A 25,646-nucleotide genomic window follows, 5' to 3' on the forward strand; every position below is an offset into this window, starting at 1 on the left:
GAGCCAACCCAAGCTCCATTCCTGACTCTTAAGCAACAATTTTCTGTGAATTTTCATTTGTCTGAGGAAAAAATAGGAAAGATGTGGCCTGACTCAGCAGCACATCTATGATACTGCTCCTTCCCTCTGTCTTCCTGCTCTCTCAAAACTAGGTGAACTGATTCTGGTCCAACTCTGAGGAAATTCACATCCATGTTTTCAAGGAATGCTTTTGCTATAGTAGTCAGTATGAAGACTCACTATGTAAAGTTGAAAGACTTTCATTCAAAACATACTTTCCCTAGGATACTAAAAATTATACATTAAAGGTTCTTTTTCCAAAACAGTACTGGGCTGGGCAGCTAGCAGCTGCTTATGCTGTGCAGAAACACTACAACTTTTTTTCTTATGTTTCTTACAGATGTTCCTGCTCTTCCTGTGAGCCAAAATGTGTGTACATCAGTAAGAGCCACAGCCCAAACACAAGATTAAGCTACGTTCTCAGTTCATTCCCCATTAAAGCAGGGGAGCGTGGTTCATCTATGAACTTCTAACTCCTTGCTGGCCCTTAACATCTCCCCTACAGCCTCCAGAGTCTGCTCTGATTTGCATCAGTGCACAAAAGGATGTATTCACCACTGAGGGAATTCTGAGAGTTTCCAGGGCAGGCTCTAGTTGACAAATGCTCTCTGAGGGTTGTGTCTATCCACCTTCCCAGCAGTGTCTCCCCATACCAATGCTGATTTAAGCTCTATGAAACCGTAGCATGTGTTGGGACACTTCAGCAAGGAGAAAAGAAAAGATGTGGTTGCACTAGTGCATCTCTTGCTCCTCCCTCTCTAAGACTAAGCCGGTGTTCCTTCATCTGAGGCTGTATTTCTAGCTGCTTTCTTGCTCTACCAGGAACCACAGCATGCTTGCTGTTGTAACCCTTTTCCCTGTTCTTACACGAGGTCACATGACTAAAAAGATGCTGCTAAATAGGGCTGCAGAACACATTAGATCCCATTTCTTTACTCTGCCCACCCAGCTGACCCAAATACTGCACATGGAGTATGCAAGGCCTCAGGAATATGGAAAGAGAAGTTTTTCCTGCAGCCTTGTATTGGCAGCTTACCTGCACTCTGTGCATCTGACAGGAAAATTGCTGCTGCTGGCTGGCTTTGAGGGGGCTTTATTGTAACTACTCTCTAGATACAAAGGGAGGCCTCGAAGCAATTACACAGCTAAGTTAATTGAATGAGAAAATACTAAACCACTAGTTATTTTTACAACTTAATGATTGTAAAAATAGCTTAAATTACTTGGAGTATTTTTTTTTTTAATTAGGGGTATCAACCATTTAGCACTTTTTGAACAGAGGGCTGTTGATTTGCTGATTCGTTCTGTACTATGAGCTGTGAGATAATGGCAAGATAAATCTTTGTGGGTTTCCTCCTTATATACATATCTACATCAGAGCTGTGAAGTCAGAGGGGGAAGCTGCTATCACAGTACTGGCACAACACCTAGCCCTTCCCCAGAGCTAAATTCTGATGAGAAATCAGGCACTGGGGATAAGAGTACCACAACAGTAAGATGGCAGAGATGACTGAAGCAGGATCATAGAGTTCATCCCAGCTGTTAAAAAAAAAAAAAAATAAAAGGAGACCCCTTCCCTCCCCCCCAGAAGTCTGCAGTCCTAAAGTGCAATTACTTTTGTGCAGTCGTGTCAGGCCAGGGATCAGACTGGATGAAGTTCAAAGCACAAACATCAAACGAGTGCCGTTCAGGATTCAAGGAGGAAGAGGGAAGTAAGGAAAAGAACAACAGTTCTCAGGCATTCAAGTGCATCAAGAAAATAAATGTCCTTTTCTCTCTGAAGAAAAACAACCCCCAGTCTGGTGGAATCCTGGCTTTTTAGTCATGAAAAATAAGTTTTCCTCGCTTCTAGCTGAGAATGTCCCAATATGACACAGTACAAATAAACAAGAGAGCGAGAGCTGGGGTGCTGGGATATGTTTCCGGTGCCCTGCTGCTATACAGCCTGATTTTATTCTCCTCGTGTGACTCTTCAGGTCTGGGTACGGATGAGGCGCACTGAATTAAAGGCATCTGGTAGGAAGTGGCTCTTTTCTCGGGCCGGTCGGGGCTGGAGCCGTCGCTCGGTCTCTGGCCGTTGTACAGCAGGTACCTGCCCCAGGCATCCTGCTCCATCTTGAAGATTTCGTACTCGGTGTGAGGTAGGCGGATGCCGAGCGCGATGCAGCCGTTCGTGTGGGTGACGTCCTGCTGAACCCCAACCTGCCAGGATCCCTGCGCTCCACACTCATTCCCGTTGAAGACATTGAGCAGCGAGGCTGTGGATATATCCATGGGAGTGACCTTCATGTGGTTCACTGGGAGAGAGGAAGAGGGGAGCTGTTAGCCGAGGGACGAAAACAACAGCAAAGCCAACATGCAGATTGGGGCACACCTGGTAAATCAAAACTGTCTCCCCTTGTTCCTTCTTATATTAGTTTTTCACATTACAGGTGTGGCCAGCAAATCTAGGACCATCATTTTATGTCTCTGTCTGTGCAAAAATTGCTTTTTGCAAAGAACGACTCCCCCTCCAACTCAGCTGAAGAAAACCTGATGGCCACGTATCTCAGCCAGAGATTAAGCAGAGCTTTTCATAAATTCCAGACAATCCTTCACAGATAAAGCCTGGTTGGTTATATTAGGAGATAAGGAAAAGAGGAAACAATAAAACTTTACTCATGTTTTATTACTGTCTGTATTAATTCATAAGTGGAGCATTTATCGCATATTTTTCATAATTTCTTAGGATTTGCTAGCTACCCTCTAAACCTAAAAAAATAATTAGTTCCCACTGGGAGATCTTAAAACAACACAGTTGCCCTATCATCCTATATTATCATCCTTTTTTGCATGAATTATAAAAAATAGATGACGTACAGAAAGATGTTTTTTCTCATCTCTCAACATTAGCTGCAGCTTGCAGTATCAACTGTAGAACTGCTGCAGTTTCCTTAGTTCTAACCTGCTTGTATTTCAAAGGAGTTTAAGGAATATAAAGTTTCATTTTCCAGCCAAGTTAAAGAAGCTGAGAAAAGCCAAAATGAATGAGCCTGCAGAAGCTGAATAGAGATTTTTCCTGGTGTGTGCTTGACATTGTATATCAAGAAAAAGGGATCTAAATGGACTAGTGCTGACCAAAACAGAAGCAAATAACCACGCCTCATGCCTCCCAACATACCAAAATCCCAAATTCTCTTGCAGATCATTTTATAGTAAGATTTGTTGTGAGCTTTTCCTGAATTTTTATAAACAGCCATTTGACTCAATGGCTTTACAATTCACCTTATTTACTCTAGCTGGAGTAAAAAGTAATTTATAGAAATTGAACCTGAAAGTTTTACCTAAGCCAAATCAGTGACCTTGATCTGTCAGGTATGTTGGCACAACATAAACCAGAAATGCAAACTGGATTTCACTCCAGGAGCTGAGCTGGGACATGCTGCACATGCAGCTCTAAAGAACCAAAGTTCTGACAGGAAAGGGTATCTCCCACCTGCTACAAAAAAATCTCAGGTAAATAAATTATTTCTTCTAGTTGGACACTTTTCTAAGTTACACCCATGCATTAGACCACACTTCTAATGTGGTAAATGAAATAAGGAGAAGAGCCTACAGAGGGCTTGGGGCTACCAGAGGCTCCGCTGGGGCTGGTGCCGTAGTGGGATGTTGTGTTTTGGAGATGTTTGTTTGTGTGAGTGGCTCAGGCCCCTGAGCTCTTTTTAAGCAGGGTTCCATGGGGCTGTTTGCACAAGAAAGCTTCTCAGCCATGGGTGGCATTACCACCGAGAGCTGCTTTCCAAAGTACCCGATGGGTCTGGGTTTTTTGTCTTTGCTCTGGCATCTTTAATCAGAGCTGTCTTTAGGGACACCCTTTTTTGCTTGAGGGCCCCTTGGGAGCACATGAAAAGATGCATGCTGCTGTATCTGTCTTCCACATAAAATTATTTATACCGCTTCATATCTGAAATGCCTTCTGAAGATGCTTTTTTCTCTCTATGGAAGGAGCCCTAAGACACAGATCTAACCACTTAGAGGCTTGACATCTGGCCACTGGACTTCAAGATCACTAAGTAATGTGGAATCTTATTTTCTTGTGTGTACTTAAAGACCTCTGCCTCAAATGAGTATTGCTTCAATGGTGTGAAATGCCATGCTGTATAGCTTGGCTGGGCATTCACACAATGCCTGCAAACTTCTCAAGAAATTAAGAACTCCTGAAAATCCCAGAATGAAATCATCAGCAACCAAATCATTATGAGCTATCAAACTACTCTGGTCCATACTACCTCCCTCCCCATTGTATTAAGCTACTCTACCTTTGAACACAAACTCTGTGCCACCCATGACTTTGGACGAGTGGACTCCCCGGCTGTAGCGTCCCTTGGCGTAGATGGTGAAGGTGGGGTGCTTGCAGATGGGGTCGGAGTAGTGGTAGTAGTGGCCCTCCCAGGTGTTGTTGTTGTCGTGGAAGATGAAGTGCCGAGTCAGGAAGAGCACCTCCGGCCGCACCTCACAGCGCTGGCTCACCCACTCTCCGTGCAGCCCGATGGTCAGGTCTGCCTTGGGGGGCAGGATGGGCGGGTGGTGCTCGTCCGAGCGGTAGATGATCCTGCAGGCGATGCACTTGCGGTCGTGGTTCTGGAACAAAGCAGAGAGGAACCCTCAGTAGGCATCACCTGGGATACAGGGCAATGCATCAGGCCAGCCACTTCATGCTGAAGTGACACCAGTTTAAGAAGCTCCACAGTTTAAGGAACGCATTGACATTTCTGATTTTGTTAGTGGTACCATTTGGTTTCGTATTCCTAAGACTGCACAGCAGACGAGCATGTAAGAAATGAATTCTCTTGTCTGCATTTATCTGAAATTAACATTTTAGTTCAGGATCTAGAAAAGGCTGACTTTATCCTTTAAATCATACAAGAAGCTGGCAGATGGTAGTTTACTATGATAGGGATTTTGCAACGCTAGTGTCAGAAATCAATACATTTGCTGAACTCTTCTTTATCTGTCTTTTAGTTGTTAACTTTAAGTACTGCAGATAAACATGGGTGTTATAAGGACTTCTTTCTTTTTGGATGGCACCTTGGGAGAATAGTAACCAGTGCTTTTTAAACTCCTTCAGCTTTGCTGAGCCCTAACACAAGTTTGGGAAGTGTGTGATATGGCTTGTTGCTGCTGGACATGCTGAAGGCTTTATGGCCCTCTCCAGAACAGGGTCTGTGGTACATTGCCGAGCCCCAGGGTGGCTCACCACTGTGGGCCATGCAGCAGCCTCCAGCAGGCAAGTACCCCTGGCCCCAAATGTGAGTACCTGGGGTGTCACATCCTCCAAATGTGAGTACCTAGGAGGAGTCTGCAGGCTCCAAGTCTGTGGCAGGAGTGGAGAAATTTCAGGCTGAGGCTTCCACATCCTGAGCAACACCATTTATAGCTACTTTGCATAGACCATTATTCTACATCCTAGGGACATAGAACAGCAGCCCTTTCATTGATTTCACTATTGCTGAAAAGACTTTGGATGACTATCTGGTCTGGGACAGGGCAAATATAAACCCTGTTAATATGTGTAAAAGAAATATATTGTGGGCGCTGTAAGTTGATTCTCTGAAGCTACGTACAGTCATTTTATTGCAGGAATTCAAGGCACTAATGAAGATTGTGTGAATGTCACCCTAAAGTGAGCTGGAGCTGAAGGCAGTGAGTGGAGAAATGCTGGCTTCATAGCAGCTCATGTGGACTTTAAAGTAAGAACAGTGAATATGAGCATTTATGTTATACAGAGGGTCCTCAGAGAGGCCTCAGAAAAGAGGGCTGAAAATGTGTACATAGAAAAAGTATTTCCGTAAATCTCCCAGATGGCTGCATGTTGAGCTTTAGCTCTTAACTCAATGAACCTCAGAAAAACACCCCACAACTTGAATGTGGTGGATGAGAGCAACCTGCCAGTGCATCTCCCTCTCTCCAGGAAGAATCCAGGAGAATCCTTGAGAGATGAAAGCTCAGGATCTGTGTTGGTTGATCTGAGCCGCTGCTGGCCAACAGCCCTGCTCTGAGGAGGAAGGAGGTTGGACTTGGTGACCTGAGGGGCTTTCCACCCCTAAACACATGATCTTCTGGAGACCACATGTGCTGACATGCTCTTAAAGTGGATGTAGTCCTTTCCCACTGCGGAGCTTGTTACCAAATTGTAAGATATGGTTTTTTCAGCTAAATTCTGCAAGCAGGTTGAGGTCTGTCAGTACCTTAGTGAAATACAAAGAACATTTAACTGAGTAATTTAACTGCAACTGGTGAAGTTAGTGCAGATATATCCACAAAAAGTATCTTTCAATTGTAATAGAAATAATGTTTTTTTCTGGAGATGAGGATGCCAGTACCTTTTAACCACACATTTCTATCCTGCCATGGAGCAGACTGGCTGCACTGTTCCCTGACACATCAAGGGCACTGATGACAGTAACTTTATGGCTGTGATTGCCCCACTCACATAAGGTAAAGCCAGAAAGCAAGAAAAAGACAGTGCTATAAAACTAAAAATAGCTTATATAAGTTGAATCCATCAACAGTAGGAGAGAATTTCTGCTACAGTCCCTTCTCTCCTGAAGTGAATTTGAAAGCTTCTATCATCTCCCAGAGGACACACTGGCAGAGCAGTATATTGGTTTGGTTATATTCACATTTTCCTCCCAGGAGTCCATCCTCCAAAAACAGTTTGTGAGCCAAGGCAATTTAACCTGGGAACCAGTGATTCCTGTTGCTCTTGTTCAAAATCTGAAGAAAACCAAACAACTCAGCCTGTTTTCTTTTTTGGTCACCTCTGGCCACCATTACACTGTGAGCAGAGGTGACTCCTTTGGCAAACTCCAGAAGGTCCCTGTTAACTCTCTGTTACTTGCCTGTAGCTCACCCAGCTCTTTGACCACTGTGGTTCTGAACTACTGCAGCTCTGCGCAGCCCTTCTAATTGTGAAGGCTTTGCAGCAGCTGTGAGGGTCTGGCCAGAGGGGCTGCTGAGGAATGTCTCACCTGATGGCCTTCTAGACTGAGGGTGAGCCCAAATGAAGGCGCTGAGGTAACCAGAAACCTTTTGCATCAAACCGCGAGTGCAGCAGGGAGAGGTTGGGGTGCTGAGGGAGGAAGCAGAAACATCCCTTTCACAGCTGTGAGACACCAGCTGGCTCCAGCCCCTCACTGGATGTACTCTGAATCCATTGCTTTCTTGAGACCAGCATTTCAATCTAAGCCCACATAAACCTTTTTTGCTGTGATACTATCTTTCACTACGTTATAAACTTCTTAGTGGAAGAATATGCCACGCATAAACTCCCTCAGTATGATTATTGCCCAAGTAACAGGCAAGGGAAAAAGCAAGTTCTGTTATGAGGCAATTTGGCTTAATTATGGAGTAATTTATGTTTAACAATTGACTGTATATTTCGCTCTTGCTTTTTTAGCTGCCCTTGGCTCTTAATTACACTATCTGAGGCTTTGCAAGTCACTCCCTTTCCATGTGTTTCAGGGGAAGATTATTTTCTAATAACAGGCATTCAAAGAAAACAGGGAACAGAGACAGAGGATGTTTGAGTCCAAACAGGATTAAGAACTCTCTAATAAAAAGCTCATTGGGGCATGACATAAACTAAAAAGCAATAAAGTGAGCAGAGGACAGGATGAACATTGGTTCTAGGTTTTGATTCTCTTAGGTGCACAGCGCAGTATTTTTAATACTGGGGCCTTGCTAGAAGGACTGGGCCCTAAAATAGCTGGAAGATTCCTTCCCATGATGGCTCTGCAGTGCCAAAGCTGCAGTGACAAGATTCCTCCCTCCAGGTGTTTCTTTAAAACCAATTTCTGAACTAATCTACAAAGCCATGTGTGCCGAGACAAGCCTGACTCTCTGGCTGAAAACTCAGTTTTTGTAGCTGGGGAGAAAATAGCTCAGGATCTAAAAAGTCCCATCAACATTTTTTCTTATCACTCTGTCCTCCTGTCTCAGCTGAAGTGGTAATAAGGACAGAGAGCTCTGGAAGCCAAGCAAGGGGGATTCCAATTAAAAAAAGCAAACAAAGATGAGGTTCCTTCATCTTTTTCCCAATTGCTATGGATAGACAGAAACATAAACACTCCCAGCACAATTCAATTTTCTTTGAAGTTCTGTGGAATTCTATGGCTGTCTAGGACTAATTATCTGACATTGGCTATGCCAGATAGCATGTGACTGGGTCTGTGATGTTGTACCCAGCACATCCTTGTTGCAGGGAGACATGAGATGAGAGACCAGGCATTGGATTTCCTCAGGCATGGGCTCAGGCTTGCACTACATGTGCAGTACAGATCTAACCAGAATCCTGGGATGTTGTAGGGGCCAACAGCCACAAAAGCTGGGGTAAGAAACCCCTGCCATGTGAATGCACATATTACTGTGAGGGGAAGTGCTGAAAAAGAGGGGAAAGAAAAGCCACACTCAGCTATGGAAGAGCCACACTCAGCTATGGCCTTGCACACCTCCTGAATACCACAGGCAGGACTAGGTGGGACTGGAATGAGTCATGCCTGGTCAGGATGCTTTGAACCTCACCACCCAAGGAAACACAGTACCAGGTGTTAGAGTTAGTAACTAGCGCTCCCAGGATGAGTATAAATGGAAATTCTTGGGAGAACATCAATTCAAGGAAACGCTTCCAGCTCAACAAAAAAAAGTTGGATGGCTTTGCTTCACATTGCCAAGGAGGCAAGTCCACAGGAAGGACACATTTATGAATTGCTCAGGATAGTATCAGGCTCTCTCCTCCACCACTGTAGATAACTGCAGACCAAGACAACATTTTAAAAAACGACCGCAAATCCTCTCCAGTACAAAAGTGATAATTTGCAGGTTTTGCATGACCGCATATGAAGCTGAGTTGACTAATGTGCATTAGCCTGGCTCTGGGGAGTTGACAAGCACGGCTGACACAGTTATAACTCAGCCTGCCAAATGGAATGAAGAAAAAAGAAGATTTAAAACTTTAATTAAAAATCTTGAGGCAAGTAAAATGCTGGAGAGAGCGGTAACTCCTTTGCAGAGTTGTCAGATGGATATTTCTTTTGGTAGGGAACAGAGGTGCTGCAAGCAGGAAGGAGGGTGGAGATATGCTCAGATTTATCTGCAAATGCGTACCATATATTCTAAGATATTGAGGAACGGTTTTTATTAACTGCTCTTATGAAGGGAAAGATAGTGAAGGAATCTCAAGGCACTACCATTACACAACTGTCTGATCTATGATGTTGATTCTGTTGCACAACCCTGCATAAAACTGAAATAAACAAACTCAATATGAAATGCAAAAGTCTTCTGGTTGTTCTTTTCTGGTATAAATGACTTTAGTGTGGGCAAAAGACAAGAACAAAGGGAAAACCAGACTTCTCAGATGAATGTGCTTGCATGTCATCTGTCCCATTAAAATGATATTAAATTATGGCGACATGAATGTTTTATGAAGTATTAACAAAAAAAATTCCTGGAAAACCCGAAGGGACAGATTGAATGTCCATTTTCAAGAGTGAAGTATTCCCAAATAAAGCTGCCTTATGTATTTATTATGCCCTTAAAAAGCATCCTATCTAGCCCTCTAAACCATGCAATATTACCACTGAGTCTTCCCTGCCATTTTACAAAAGATGAAGCCACTGCGCTAAGATGCCGACCGTAAAGAAGGTGTCAGTAGTTCAGATATATATACTGAGTTGACCTGAAGGCCTGGGCCAGGCCAAATAGTAGATGTTGATCCCTGGTGCTGCATTTGAGTTGTGGCAGGCTTTTACTGCAGCTGCAGAGCAGACAGTGGTAAGTGCAGACGTGGCACCTTCAAAGGCGCAGGGCCACAGCTGACAGCGCTGCTGAGCACGGCAAGGGCCAACCTCAGTAAAAGCTGCTTGCTTCCTCATCTCTGCAGGGCACCACACACACTGTTATTGTTCATAAACCTGGAATTAACCCACTTGAGCATTCTCCTGAATATTCCTACCTTGCTTCCCCCCATAATTTTCCTAACCAAGAGCCCTTTTCAAGTAAAAATGGACAAAAGGCACCCTTCAAGTGTTGCCTTAATCTACAAGTCTAGGGGCACTACTCGGGCAACAAGAGTTTTGTCTGCCAAAACTGTACTTTTTGGTTGAGTTTTGCATATTTCTCTGAGGCGCTTCACTGTTTAACATCTATTTATTAACTTATGATTGCATTTCCCCCAGAGCTTCACAAGTACATAGCATTCCCCTAGAGATGAACTCACTGTGTTTCAAAGAGATGAAGACTCATATTTTTGAAAAGCACAGAAAACCTTGCACACTTTGCTCTTTCTTGGCTAAAGGAAAACCCAAGCACCAGTCTTTCTCCATACATTGAATCTGTATCAGCTGCAAATTCCAGGTGCTGCTGGAAGTCAGGTCCCAGAGGTAAATAAAGTTTTAATAGGGAATTGATTCATTAGTCATATTTTAAAGGGAAAATATCTTACTGAAAGAGTGTGGCCAGCAACTGACTAAGCATGACAGAGAGTGAAGGTTATCCTAGAGTGCTTTTTAGGTTTCTTGTGATGTGCAGGCCATGTCAGCCTTATTCCTAAGCAATGATCTAACCAGAATGACCGGTCATCACAGTCCTGCTCTGATATTTCCAGTTACTCTGTCACATGGTAAAATAGCACAAGGAGTTCTTTGTTTACAAAGCAATACTGCTGAGGCAATTACATGTGAAATAAGTCTCCCAGTACTGCTATTATACACAATTTTCAGTAGTTTAGAGAAGACACTTGTGAAGACATTTTCTGTCCTGCACAGAGAACGAATACTGCATTCAAGCCTTCCTTCATGCTACAAGTCCCTGTATACTTTTATGATATTACACCTAACCAGGCAGCCTCCCTGGTGTTGTCCTAACTGGGAACATTTTGTGTAACATATGTGATGATGGTCAGGCAGTTCCCCCATGCTGCCCTTCCCAGCCATGCGCTCTCTCATGCTGGCTGAAGAAGCTGCATGTGTGATAGCCTGAATCACTCGATACACTTGCAATGTCAAGCGACATCAAAGATGTTCATCTCCATTCATCAGCCAGTCCTGACTACTATCTTGAGCCAGGTTAGAGAACAGCCAAGATAAATCTATATAGTGACCTATTCATCATCTGCACTCGAGAACTTCCATATATTTTACCAGAGGAATTTGTTTAAGGTATGTTCTTATCTAAGAGAATTCATGAAGCCTTAAGAGATGACATATTATATGTTTTTATAAGCTCCCTGATTCTATATGAACACTTGAGATACAGTAATCTGTGAATTTATTCAGATTTGTAGCTCAGCATAAAGCTGTCTGGTTTTTGGACAGCCCTTTTGATTTACCATCCCGCGGTGAAATCGCTGCAGGAATTTGGAAAACGTCCAATTCTATTTGTTTAAAGTCCTGATCATGTGGCTTTGGCATTCCTAACATATCCAGCAATCATTTGTTTTTAATTACCATTCATTTCAACCACATAAGTAATGAATGTGGCTACCACATCCAACTTACAGGCTGTGTAAACTCTTGGGCTGGGTGGAACTTTCTTCTATATAGAGGCTTAACTATAAATTTAACTCAAAATGTGAATCCTCTTAACTTATTTTAGGCAGGCCTTTATGAGTCTAAAACATAAATAAATAAAAAGGAAATGAAAAAAGCCTTAAATGAAAGATTCCACACAATACACCTGATTCACTTCAGAAGCAATTTCCTGGCCTCCCCAGCCTCTCGGTATGACTGTAGAAACCTTAAAAAAACAAGTTGATTTAACGTTTCTATTTATTCATGGTGTCCAGTTTCCAGAGGAGTCTGTGACTTGTAGTTTTAAACTCAATTTAGCATTTAAACTCATTTTCAGCTGGGTCCCAGTGGAGCAACAATTAAAAAAGGAAAAGAGTTCAAAAAGGAAGGGTTATAACCTTTCAATGGTATGTTTGCCTGGACTTCAAGAAAAAAAAAGGAAAAAAAGCACTTCTGTTACTATTCTTCCTGCATTTGGCAAACAGTAGGTCAGAGTACCGTTGAGAACCTGTTGGTATAGGGATCTTCATGCTCAGGTGCAAACCAACAAACCCACATCCTGGAATCTTTCATGGCAGCCGAAGCAAAGGTTCATTTTTTATGGTATTGCTATTTATATCATGCTGAAAGCCTAGTACCAGCAGGCCCAGCTTCTCTTAGCTAACCTGTCTCAAGAAACACACCTCTCTTACGCAGAATTTGGTCCCTTAAATTTGAACATTGTATTTTAGATCCACTATATTTTAGAGAGGAAAAAGGGATGCTACGGTAGCAGAACACACAGGCAGGAAAATCATTATGTAAAATTACAGCAGGCCTGTACAACCATCTTAATTTTCTAAAGCTGTCTGAAAGTACATCTGACTGCTCTGACTGTAATGAAATTACTACAAGGTGGAAGTGTAGGCATTTACTACCTTACATATCAGCCCAGAATAAGACACCTCGATTAGACCAGAAAAAATACTCAGCTACAGTGATTTAAATCAGGATTTTCTCTCTGTTTCAAGCAGTTGGAAAAGATCTACAATCTTTTCTAGAACAGATACAATATAGCTGGTGTCTGATAATTTCTATCGACAGATACTTGCAAGGAAGAGATCTAACAAAGAACCCTCACACCCAAATCAGTAAAGTGAAAGTTGATGGGGTTAATTAAAGAAAACCAAAATTTTGCAGAGGATTGTGCTGTGGTACATCTTCTGCTGCTGAAACTCTCTATTTTGGGAAGGTAAGTTTTTGTCCTTGGAAACTTGAAGACAGCATAAGAATGACAGAAATGACCACAGTTTTCATAAAGTTTTTCATAAAGCCAAACAGTTGACTGTGGATTAAAATGGTCCCTAGGCAGGCTACAAAGCTATTAAAGGCAGATCACATAATGCTGTGTTTCCTGCTATTGCTGATAAGCTGTAACTGATTTTTGAACCATTTGTGATGAGATGATTAAAAATGGTGGAACCCATTAGCTGGAAGTGATGCTGTGGCAATGCCCAGCTGGAGCACACTGATGGCAGCAGCACCTGGCAATGTGGTTCCAATTGCTGCCTGCCTTTGAAATGTCACTAGGAAAGATCTATCACAGCCTTCCTGTTACAGGCCATCAGTGTCTGTGCTTCCTCTTTGAGTTTTATTTAGCTTACTATGGGTTGATCAATTCATGATGAAGCTGAGGGCACTTTGAGGCCACTTTGAAAACTGAATTATCAAATGGAATTAGAGCCCCATTCAAAATTCACCTGTTTTTCATTTCATTAATATGTGTGCCTACGTCTGCATCCATGACCTGTGCAGTCCTTCAGGTTTTTTCCCTTCATGCTGCCCCTTCCATGTGTTTACCTTCCAATTTCCTTGTCTCCTCTTCTGGTTATGGACCACCCAACTTCCATATGCTGATATTCATATTTGATTTCCTCTCTCCCTGGTCCACCCCACCGCTATAGAAGTATCCACTGGTGCCTGCTCCTCTTCTGCTATCTCAGTTCTACATGAAACTTTCCTCTCAGCTGCTAGCCTATAACCATGGTCCCAGCCAACCACTCCCACTTCTGCCTACAAATCTCTGATTCCACCTTCAGAGTGGCCTTTATTTAGTTTACTCCATGACTTTTTTTGCATATTTGCAGTCACATAAACCGCAGCAAAGTTACTGTTCTCACAAAGTAAGTTCTGTTATCTTCTGTTAATTAAGGCTGTAATCAACCCCCTGTATTAGAAGCACATGTAGATTTTAGGTTATTACATCAGTGCACTTACTCAGAAGAACTGAGTGATTTGGGCTTTTTCAGCAATATCTTAACAAGAGGGCATATGCAAACCCCCACACACGTACCTTGGCATTTTGAAGAGGAGGCTGGTAACTAGAGGGCCGATAGTACCTCCTCTGAGTAGCATCAGTGTGAATGTCTCCGAGGAAGAGCTCCTCCACAAGGTGGTCTACATTGAGGTGCAGGTACTGCTTCTCCACACGGATCAGCTGGAGCTCGTGCATGGCAAAATTCAGAGCTTTGGTGCATTCACAGCCGTTCTCTTCTCTCAGCAAATCATAGCTCACATCCTGCTCCCAGGGACTGTCTTCTGGGATAAATCCAGGACACGTCTGGTTCACCAACTCACTTAATTTTTTGGCTACTGCTTCGTTGTGGCATATGATCTGTACGCTGCGGAGCTGGTAGTCGGCCTCGGTGCCGCCGCGGATGATCCAGGACGCCTGCCGGAGACGGATTTTGCCTCGGATGACCAAGGTGTAGATGGGGTTGGTGCAGCGATTGCCTCCGTAGTAGAACTGATAGGCCTTGAAGGTGTTGTTGTGGTAGAACCTGTAAGATCTTGTGATGAACTCTGGGCCCGCTCTAACCTCGCAGCTGCGGGAGGAAAGAAAGTGTGGAAACAGAATTTTAGCAAGGTGGCACATCATGTGTACTACGGGCAACGTGACCCACATGGGTCCACAGAGACACCTGGGTGCTTAAATCCCTGCAGCAGGAATAGGAGTCAATAGGAACTAGGCAACTGTGGCCTGCCAATTATCCAACAATTCCCTCAGCTGCTATTAATACACTGCTTCATGGTGATCATATCTAAAGGCTTTATCTTGTAGGCTTAAATACTTTGAATCGTGTTTTGCTTTTGCCTTTTGTCTAGGGACCACCATGTGACTCAATTCTTTGTTGAAAATAGTAGCAGCTTATTAACATCTATTGCTCTCTTTTGCACGGTAGATTTAGCAGAGTGACTGATAACATCAGAAAGTGAAATGTCATATGTCCAGGGAACAGCAAAAAGAACTGGCTTATTAGCTGCTCTAGAAGCTTTTCTGTGTAACTCCACTATCTCTGGTCTGCTATGGATATGCAGGATCATATCCTGAGCTTTTCCACTCAAAAATTCAACAGTTAATGCAAACTTCTGATTTTTAATGTGAAACTTCCCCCCCCTTTATTTTTTCTGGAAGTGTAAATGGCGGTTAAGTTCCACTTCCTGTAGGAAGCCCTTCTGTGCCTTCAAACTTGTTCCCCTTGTCACCACTACAGTGCTTAATATAAACAAAACTGTAGAATTGTTAAGGTTGGAAAATACCTCTAAGCCCATTGAGTCCAGCCATTAACCCAGCACCACAATGTTCAGCACCAAGCCACATCCCAAGTGTCACATCCACACATCCTTTGAACACTTCCAGAGGTGTTAACTCCACCACTTCCCCGGGCAGCCTATTCCAATGCCTGACCACTCTTACAGTGAAGAAATTTTTCTAAATATCATCTAATCTAAACCTCCCCTGGTGTAACTTGAGACCATTTCCTCTCATCCTGAAATACACTCTTTTCTGTTAAAAAAAACCCAAGTCTTTCCTACTATGTCACTTCCAATGAGCTTGTGAATATTGCCTGCTGAGACACAGAAAGCAAAACAGCTCTCTGAAACACAAGTAATCAGGTATGAAGAGTAACAGAACTAGTGAAATACAGCTTCTTAATTTCTTTTGCTAATAAAGCCTGTGCTAGACCCCTGCTCTGGAAACAAGGACCCATTCAATGGATCTAATGCATGGAGATAAATATAGTACAATGTTATGTTTGAATGAGCATCCATTTAGGCAGCTTGGTAGGCTCCTTCCTATTCAGAGAAATTTAAAGATATTTCACAGCACGCTGTTAAAAATCCAGACAATAAATTGATTCATCAAGACAGCTTTATGGCATGCTATTTTAATGTACATAATGCTGCTCCTTCTCCTTTTATGCATAAATGTATAGAGAGCATCTGGAATTTAGAGCATCACCATAGTAAAGAAAATATTTCTGCTGTTGACAGTGGGAGTATTCATCCTTCCCTCTTGCCCATTTTACCTTCTTCTCTTCCCCATCCCAAGCATCTTGTTTTATCTTTCCTTACCCAGTAGAGACCCAGTGGCCCTCAATATTGGGAGGCATCTGTACAGCGATCCGGGCTCCATTGTGAAGGTGTTTCAGCATATGATGGCACTGTGACTCCTTGAAAGCCCTCCAGGCACTCTTCTCCAAGGACCGAGGGTGGGTCCTGCTGTCTGGGTGCAGAAGAGCAGAACCTTCTCCCAGCCCTGTGACAGAAAGTGTAAATTATACCATGAGACCCTGCTCAGTAGGGCCTCCACGTGATAAAGGACATTGTGATCATCTTGTGTTGAATGACACTTGTTCAAATTGTTAGTACTGTTTGCATTTATTTTCTCATCTGAAAACAAACAAAAAAAATAATGGGAAGCTCTTCCTTTCTGTTACATTACTCATAATCCACTGAATAAATTTATGAAATAAACTGGGGAAAAGAGCTCGAACTGAAGTGCTGTGTTTCCACACCCAGGAGATGTGGCTCTGAAACTGAACTTTAGAGACACCTCTGTAATCTCTGGTCAGGACAATCACAAACCTAGACTTTCAAACTTTCAGAAAGTTGCGTCCAGATCCGGACACAAACTCTGTGGTTTCAGCCCACCTCTAATTTGAACGCTTCTATAATAAACTTGCAAATAAAGACTACTCTTTAAAGTCAAGGGAAAACAGATATTAAAAGCAAAGCCTCTGCACACAGGAAGCCTCTGTGATGACTGAGGTGGTCAATTAAAGACAGATCCTTCTATTTTTATTTTAAAGGGGAAAAGGAATTTCAAAAGCTAACTTTATCTCCAGCACACAGTAATTTTGGTTTCTAGTAATGTATACATACAAAATCTACCAGCATGCTCTCTACACAAAATTAATTGAACAAAATGAATACATAGCTTCAAAACGAATGTGTCTTTATCCTTCTAGATATAGCCTGCTCTTAGATATGTTGGAAAACACAGATCAAAAGAAAACCCCACATTCTAGGGGTTAAAAGGTGACAAACATAAACCTTACATGATGTGTTGGAAACTGTATTACATTGCCAGAAGGAATTTGAGCATCAGAGGGCTACAAAATGGATAAAGGGTGGGGTGAAGGGGCTGTTTGAGTGCCTGGGAATTTGGGGCAGCCATCCCAGGGAAGAGATGTCTCACTGTAGGATGCTTCCAAGAGTCTGGGATTCATCCCCATATTTTCTGCTGCCTTCTCAGCTGACCTGGATAAGAAATGGGGCTGTTGGGGATCACCAGTGGGAACCACCCAGTGCAGGATCCTGTGCTTTATGCCCCAGGCCCCATCTGACATTTGGGCACATGCCTAGTGTTAGGCAGACACTTTCTTAAGTCTTTCCCATTTCCCATTAAAAAAAAGAAAAAAAAGAAAAAAAAGAAAAAAAAGAAAAGAAAAGAAAAAAGGGGAAAAAAGGTGATTCATTATGTTGGCTAGATCTTAGATCTTCTGTAAGAAACTTGGGTAACACCTGGGAAAATGGCATTGCCAAAATTATAAATACATGTCAGCCATTTAAAAACAGCAATTCCTCAGCTAAACAGAAGCAAAGAGTTGTCCAGGAGACAGGGTAAAAAATGATCAGAAAGATTACAATAAATACCTTAACCTAAACAGTGCTCACAATTGAACAACATCAGGATTTAATGGGATTAATGAATAAACCTCACAAAATCTTTTCTGGAAAATCTGATAGCTTTGTTATGTTGCAGGTCACAAACAATTCTTCAATGTGAATGAGAATTTATGGCCTTGTTTCTATAAGGTAATAAATAAATAGGGATGCTTTGATATTTGAGCACACTGCCTGAGATGCCCTTACAGAAGCCTGATTTTCAGGGGATCAGTATTTCCTCCCTTTCTGGAAGTCAGAGAGTTCTCAGGTATTTCAACATTGCTGGGCAGTCACTCGTGCTAGCACCAAACAACTCCCACTCTGCAGCCAGAGATGGTAGAGCCATGACAGGGTGATGCTCTGCTTGAACTGACTACATCTTTGGAGAGGCAGGATTGGCTAGGTTGGGTCTGAGCTTCCTGTCCATGCAAGGTACATGGCAGAGGTGCAGCCACCAGTGCTATCTTGCAACATGGTGTCTCCTGCAGACAAATTATCTCACGCTAAAAAAAGACTTTGAAAATTCGCATTTCCTTTTGAAGTTGTTAAATATTTGAAATTTGCCATCGGAAGGTTTTGAAATTGTTCAACTGGCTATTTTCAATGTATATTTGTTGTACCACTTGCTTTTATGCAGCTGTATTTTGCCTAGTTCATGTCATATGACTAATGAATACAGATGCATTTAGAAATGATTTATTCCTTTAGACATACTTGGGGATTTAATTTCTTCAAGCAAAAATCCTTCTTTGGGAGGACACCATCTTGTATGCGCACATATCAAAGAAAAAAATGCAGTAACCACATCAGACATTCCCAATTATTCCCTGAAGGAAATAATGAAAAGAAGTTTTTGAAAAGGAGTCAAACTTTATGCAGTATTATACAGTGTCTTCTTTGATACAGCTCAGGAGCAATTGTGTCTCAGCTCTCCATGTCACATGAATGTAGTTCTGCCTGCAACTTGCAAATGAAAAACTGCAACTAGGAAATAGCAGGGAGATTTGCATCGACAGGCCTAGAGGAAAGAGGGTATTTGTTTGGGACTCTATCCATCCAACTGTGAAAAATGAAGGTAAGAACAAATTCAGGTAATCAAGAGAGGCATGAGAACATAATGAAGGCAGCAGAGACACAGGGAGAGATGCAGAAAACACACACACAGAATGGTTTGAGCTGGAAGAGACATTAAAAATTAGGCAGTTCCACTTCCCCCTGAGCATGGTCAGGGACACCTTCTACAGGACCAGATTGGTCAAGGCCCCATCCAGCCTGGCCTTGAACACTTCCAGGGATGAGGCATCCACAACTTTCCTAGGAAACTTGTTTCACTGCCTCCTCACCCTCACAGTAAAGACTTTCTTCCTAAAGAAAGAATTAGATTTGGATCTAATCTAAACCTGCCCTCTTTCAGTTTAAAGCTGTTCCCCTTGTCCTATCGCTACATGCCTCTGTAAAAAGTCCCTCTCCAGCTCTCCTGAAGGATCTCTTTAGGTTAAGGAAGGTGCTCTAAGGTTTCCCCAGAGCCTTCTTTTCTGCAGGCTGAACAACCCCAGCTCTATCAGCCTGCTGCCACAGGAGAGGAGCTCCAGCCCTCTGAGTATCTTCCTGTCCTCCTTTGGACTTGTTCCAGCATGTCCATGTACTTCTTACAGTGGGGACCCAGAACTGGACACAGTACTTGAAGTGTGATCTCCCCAGAGCAGAAGGACAGAATCCCCTGCCTTGCCCTGCTGCCCATCCTGCTTTGGATGCAGCCTGGGATGTTTGCCTTTCTGGGCTTCAAGTGCACATATTGAACTTCTCATCAACCAACACCTCCAAGTCTTTGTCTTGGGGCTGCTCTCAATAATGCTAAACAACATCACAGAACCAGAATATCAGAATATGAAATACGGTATAAAATTGAAAGAGAGCAATGGGACCTTTACCTATGTTTGACTTGCTGGAGCAAGGAAATACTTAATTTAGTGCAAACTTCTTCTTTACAAAGACGTAATTTCAACACTTTTGTAGTTACTGAGGTATGCCTGCAGAAAGAACTGCCACACAAAGGAGATGTAACTTCCCCTTGTACCATCTGCAGGTCAAACACTGAGACCAGTGATATGCTTCCCACACAGAGCAGTAAATCAAACACCATCCTCTGTGTTTTTCCTCACAGCAGGTGCTCAGAGCAGTGCAGTGCCCCCCTGCTCCACCCTTGGCAGTGCACAGGAGGTGTTTTGCAGCACTGAGGAACTGCAGGGATGATTCACTTATTTTAAAAGATCCATTTGGCCATGTTAAATGAGACATTGCTGGAAAGGTTCAAGGTTAAAACATGCATTCACAAAACTGGGAAAAGAATTTCATGACTCTTTAGAAGCCCACTTTGGATAGCAGATGCAGTTGCAACATAGTTGGAGCCATTACTTTCATTCAGAGAGATCCAAGTCTGCTATTCTCTATAGCACTGACAGAGGGTAGTTTCAGTATCTCCACGACTGAGTATCTCAGACTCAACTGAGAATATTTCAGACTCTCTCTCTGACTGACTGTTTGAATTTTTGTGTGCTATGAAGGAATATTACCCACTTGTTAAAAAATAGAAACCAAAAATCCACCCACTATGTTACTACTCAAAAGCATGACAGAATTCAAACAAAGAAAAAAAAATCTTTGCATGAGAGCAATAACAATAATTTTGTGAAGCCTCTGGTTGGCTCTCACTTTAGCTACACCACAACCAGAGATTGGTATGATTGTACTCCCCACCCCATAGCATTTGTTTTCACAAAGAAGCAAGTCCAAAAGGGAAAGGAAAATTCCAGAATCCACTTGAAAAACCAGGTGGCAAAACAAAAGCATGTTATGCTTTTGTTTCAAAGTCAAGCCCTAGCAGTGACACAGCTTTAGCATGAAACAAACTGAATATAGCATAAGAGGAGCTACAGCTCACTGGGGATCCCTGCCCAGACCCTCAGAGATGACACACATCTTTGAGAGCCTCTGATCTCAGATCACACTTTACAGGGGCAGGATCCAACATCCATCTGAGTGGGAAAGTGGAGGCCTGTACAGCTGCCATGCTAGTAAGATGTGGATAGGAGCATGCACCACACCAGATAGAGGGCTTCAGGCTCTCATGTTGACCTATAAACCTGTATCTGATGTGGGAACAACCATTCAAGATAAAAATAATTGTTAAGGGAAGATAGGTTACTTTCAAGTTCTTCAAAGATTTCTGCACATAGCTGCGAGTAAAATACAGATCTTAAAAGGGCAATCTGTTGGCAGCACGTTACCCAAACGTGTTTCAGAAATGGTTATGACAAAGCTCTCTGCCAACATTTCTGAAAAAAACTGCAAGCTGCTAGAATGAATGTTTTGGTTTTTTGAAAAATAGCATGCAAATACTGTACAACTGCAACAAAGATAATACGTAGAGATGTGCTTGAACACAGAGAGTTTTAATTTAATTTGTGCCTCAACACCCAGGCCAAGTTCTGTTCAGAGCTACGCCAGACTGCTAAAGCACAAAGCAAATAATCTTAAACTGCTTAGATTTTATCAGTTTAATGAATGTCTCTACCAGAATCTAAACCACGGCTTCGAACATGTTGAAGTGTAGCTCTTTTAACCAGTTTGAAAGCTACCAGGTGTTCAGCAGGTTCATCCTTTGCTAGGTCATTGAAGAGATGTTACCTCAGAGTAGGATTCAAACTTGGCTTTAGACTGGGATTGCTCAGCAGGAACCACTTGGTTTTTTTTTTCCTAATTTCTAGTGATGTAAATACAGAAGAACAAAATTTTATTATGAAGTAAAACAACCTCGAGTGATAGCATAAGTTCAAAATAAGCAACGGCTTAATCTCTGACAGAAATATTTTAACATTCATACTTTACTCCTGCACCAACCTCTTTTCAAGTTAGAACTTGTCTGAAACTGGAAAAACCTTACAACAGATAAAGAATAATTGGCTGGATTAACTTTATAGCTCTCCTTATCTGGGCAGTTGCCCTGCACAATTAAATAAATAGACATTTGGATCATGCTCTTTCTCGATGCGGGATAGTGTCAGATAATGCCTATGACAGGCTTTCAGCTCCAGTGCAAGCTTACATAATTGCCATGGAGAATATAATGTCCTGTTACCAAGCCACGAGCTGTGTTTACCAGTGTTTTCCCTGCACTTGAAACTTCAAAGAGTCCTCGCAAGACTGGGGCCCAAATTAGCTACTACAAACAAAAGGGTTGGGAAAGGAAAGCCGGGCTTTATGGCCAGGGAAGCAGACAGGACAATGACTTCCTTTCACATGTATCTGTTGCCTCTCTTGTGCACACAGAGTTTCCAAGTGCAGCTTTCGAAGGGGCAAAATGAACGCTTCAGAGCATGGAAGATCCTGAGGAGGCATCCAAAGTATGTCTACATGGGACAGCTAGACAGTAACCCCCTCAAAGCTGACAGGCCCAGCATGGAGGTGCCCTGTTACCCTATAGCTTGGTCCTTACTCAGTGCCCTCTCTTGGAAGAGGTCAGAGAACCAAGAGCCAGGCAGTTACACAGCCCATAACCTCTGCTTAGCTGAAGTTCTTGATTGGGATGGCTGCTGCTGTGTGTGCAAGGTGAAATGGCACTGCCCAGAGTGAGGGTTTCTTTATGAAACCCTCAAGGGTTAAAGCCCATCTTCCTTCAGGGCAGTGGGAACTCAGCCCTTAACAGGAATGGGTGCAGTGCTGGGATGTCTGTGCAGTTCAGTATCAATGGTAGTTTGGTCTTGCCCTCTTTGCAAGAAACATCTGCTCTCTGTCAGAGCATCTGCTCCGTCCTGTACCACACCTTGGCACTGGGGTTTATTCATGCAGAACTGCCCCCAGCTCCCCTGGGACTCATGTCGGGGTGAAGAGAGCACTAAACAAACTCAGTACATATAATCCTGCCCTCTACCAGCCCTAAACAATCACCTCACTAATGAAATACTACCCTTGCCTTGAATAGCTGAAGGCATTTGCCTCCAGTGTGGTTGAGGCAAGTTTTGGGCCCCATTGTGTGCCAGCCTACTTTCTACAGACACCCTACAGAGCACAAAAAAGTTGCCCTCTCTGTTGATGACATCAACATCTTACCACTGTGTTAGCCCATAATCAAGCTACAAAAATGGAATTTATGCTGACAAACTTGTGAATAAAATTTAGTCCATCTTCTAACTCTCCTGAAAATTCTCCAAGTTCTACACTCAGCACTGCATCTTCCTGTTTTTTAATTGTCTTCCCGATTTTGAAATGCATTATTTAATTGAGGGAACAGATTACATATGTCTCTAGCACAGAGCACAATATACGTTCATTCTATGGCTATGGGTATTTAGATCTCCTGATACTTATTATTTTCCTGCAAAAGTTTTGAAATAAAACACTACTATTTAACTAATTTAAGCAACACTGCCAGAGAACTTTTAAAAGCATAAACAGTTTTGCTCTGAAAAGCCTATCAGTCTTGTTCTTGCCATCTTTATTAGTACCATTTCCATGATGCTATCGACTAATTGTTTTAAAGTTTCTAACTCATTACTCTAACAGTAGCACAATCAGAAATACACTAAAGGTTTTTTTAAGCATCTCCATTAATAAAAAGAAAAGGTTATGTTTACAAAATAAATTAGCCAAATTTGTTTTGAATCCACTTGAACGTAGCTCTTATTATTCAGGTTTTTTGGACTTGAATGATCTTAGTGTTTGACATCTGAAACTTCTGTGGCTTTTTGTCTAAGCAAAGAAAACAGTGATAATGGACAACTTCCAGCTGCAAACCTGGTTTTTTTGTGGTTTTTTTTTTTTTTTTTGTGACACTGTACATGTACAGGTTTTATTTTGATTAATGAAGACTAGTTTTTCCAAATTTCAACTCAGTGACGTTAAAGCAGGCATTTCTTAATGTAATGAAAGCAGAAGCTCTAGCCTTACAGGACATTTTAACTTGTGTCACAAAGCTTTAAGCCCTAAAAAGCCTCAACCACCCACCCACACTCACTCAATTTTAACCCTTGAACATCCATATGCAATAGAAATCCAGAAAGAAAACACTGCATGCTGCAAAGAGGCTTAACACTGCAACCCCCTGGGATTGCTGGTTATTCTTACACATTAGCAATTTGGGATAGCTGTGGATCGAAGGATGCTTCTACTGACTTTATGGCATGGATGGAAAAGCTCTAGACCATGTTAAAGCCAACAGGGCAAACACATTTCCATGGGCTACATTTCAGTGCCATTGGTATAATTTTCAAGTTTGTAAGAGGGCAGTAGTTTCCAAACTCTTGAAACTCTGATCCAAACTGTGAACTGCTACATTACCAAGGTACTTGTCTTCATATACAAGGCAGTGAGTTGTATCTTTCTACAAGAACTTAGGTTTATGTTATTTGGTGAAATATAACTGCAGATGGAAGAAATGGATGAGTTTTCTTCATCATCCTCTTTTGGCAGCTGCTGTTTTGATCTGATCACTGGCCCTGATTTGTTTCCTGCTCCAGCCAGCATTCAGCTCTGCTCTGTAATTCCAAGCAGATGAGCCAGGGAGTCCAACCCTGCAATTACACCTCCTCTCTTTACCCTCTAACTTCAAGTCTCCCATTTCAACTTTTACATCTCAGATCACAGAGTTTAAAGAACACCTCTGGCGTCCTGTCAGGTCTGGCTCAGCTAAACATGTTTCTACGCTCTCCGGATCTCATAGCTGAGCTGTGAGAAGAGTATAAACCCCCTCCTGGGGATCAGAGCCTCCTACTCTTTCTTTCTCTAAACAAAATATACCATCAGAAGACCAAGCTCTTTATTATTTATTAAATACCATAGTGTGTGCTTAGCACTTGTACAAACACAGAGAGAGACAATCCCTTCTTCACAAAATCAAGGAATAGCTTTGAAATCCTTAACCCCAGCTCACAGATCTCCCACTCAATCCATGTAGGTCACTTTCATTTTAACAGCTAAAAAAATTCCTCTTTTTACGACTAAGCTTGGGGTCCTAAGAAATTTAACTGATGGACACTAGATGCTACAAAGAACTTCAGAATTAGGAACACTCTCCAAAATGATGCTGTAACCGAGTAGCTTGAGTCTCACTTTCAGAAGGACACTATACCCAGATTTTTAAAATCTGGCTGCCAAATGTTAGACGTACCTAAGCAGCCCATTAAACTGCCTCCTTTTCAAAATTTTCTCTTGAAAATTTTCTCTTCTCTGGCTTTCTGGAAATATGGGTTATCTGTTTAAAGGCCTAAAAATGAATTTACAAGCTAAACTTTCAAGTTTAAATACGCTGACTTTCCTCACTAAAATTTTGCCTACTGTGCAGTTTCAGAGAGATGTGAGTCCAGGGTTAAACTGAGAGGCTGTCAAAGCAGCCTCTCTGTGTGTAATAACACCGAGAATTTTTGTTCTCTGCAGCAAAACAATTTTAGTTGCGCACAAGATCCGGTGCTGGCACACTTTGCTACCGAAGGCTTCCCAGGTAACATCTCCACGCCAAGAACCGCTTCCCGATAAGAGGAAGAACGCGGGCCCCGCAGGGCGTCTCGGCCAAACGCGCCGGAGTTCGGCAGCGCCAGCTCTTGCCGGAGGCGAGTAAAGAAACTTTGTGTGAGGTGCCCGGACCAACTTCTCCATCCAAGGAGTCCCAGGCTGCAACGCAATCCGCCGACACGCACTCGGGAGCGGGTGGCTTTCGGCGTGGTTTTACCCACGCCGGCGGTGCCGCTCCCACGCGTGCCGCGCAGGGGTGCCGCTCCCACGGGGGCCAGGCAGAGCCAGCGGGGGCTGCCCGCTTCCCACCCTGTGCTCCGGTCAGGCGGGACCCAATGCCCGCGGCCACGACGGGAGAGCGCACCCACCCGCGCCCCTCCATCCCCGCCAGAGCGGCTCCGGGGCTCCCTCGCAGCCCAGCCGCTTTCGGGGGCACCCCGCGGACCGAGACCCGCCGGCAGCCGCGCCGGCAGCGCACTCACCGTGCAGCAGCAGGGCTGGGAACAGGTACCGCATGAGGCTGCCGTACGGGACGGACAT

At 43.0% G+C, this 25,646-nt stretch overlaps 1 protein-coding gene across 1 annotated transcript; it reads right to left on the reverse strand.

The window, feature by feature from the left end:
• Positions 1-1,854: 1,854 nt before the first annotated feature.
• On the reverse strand, positions 1,855-25,646 carry APCDD1 (APC down-regulated 1; the record flags this gene model as incomplete). The annotated part of the gene is made up of 5 exons (XM_084210148.1): positions 1,855-2,357; positions 4,359-4,680; positions 13,942-14,473; positions 16,005-16,188; positions 25,589-25,646. The coding sequence occupies 5 exons, from the start codon at positions 25,644-25,646 to the stop codon at positions 1,909-1,911; spliced, it is 1,545 nt and encodes a 514-aa protein (XP_084066274.1). The 3' UTR covers positions 1,855-1,908.

Source organism: Fringilla coelebs, assembly GCF_963513975.1.
Source record: "Fringilla coelebs genome assembly, chromosome: 1".
In the NCBI taxonomy this organism is placed as follows: domain Eukaryota; kingdom Metazoa; phylum Chordata; class Aves; order Passeriformes; family Fringillidae; genus Fringilla; species Fringilla coelebs.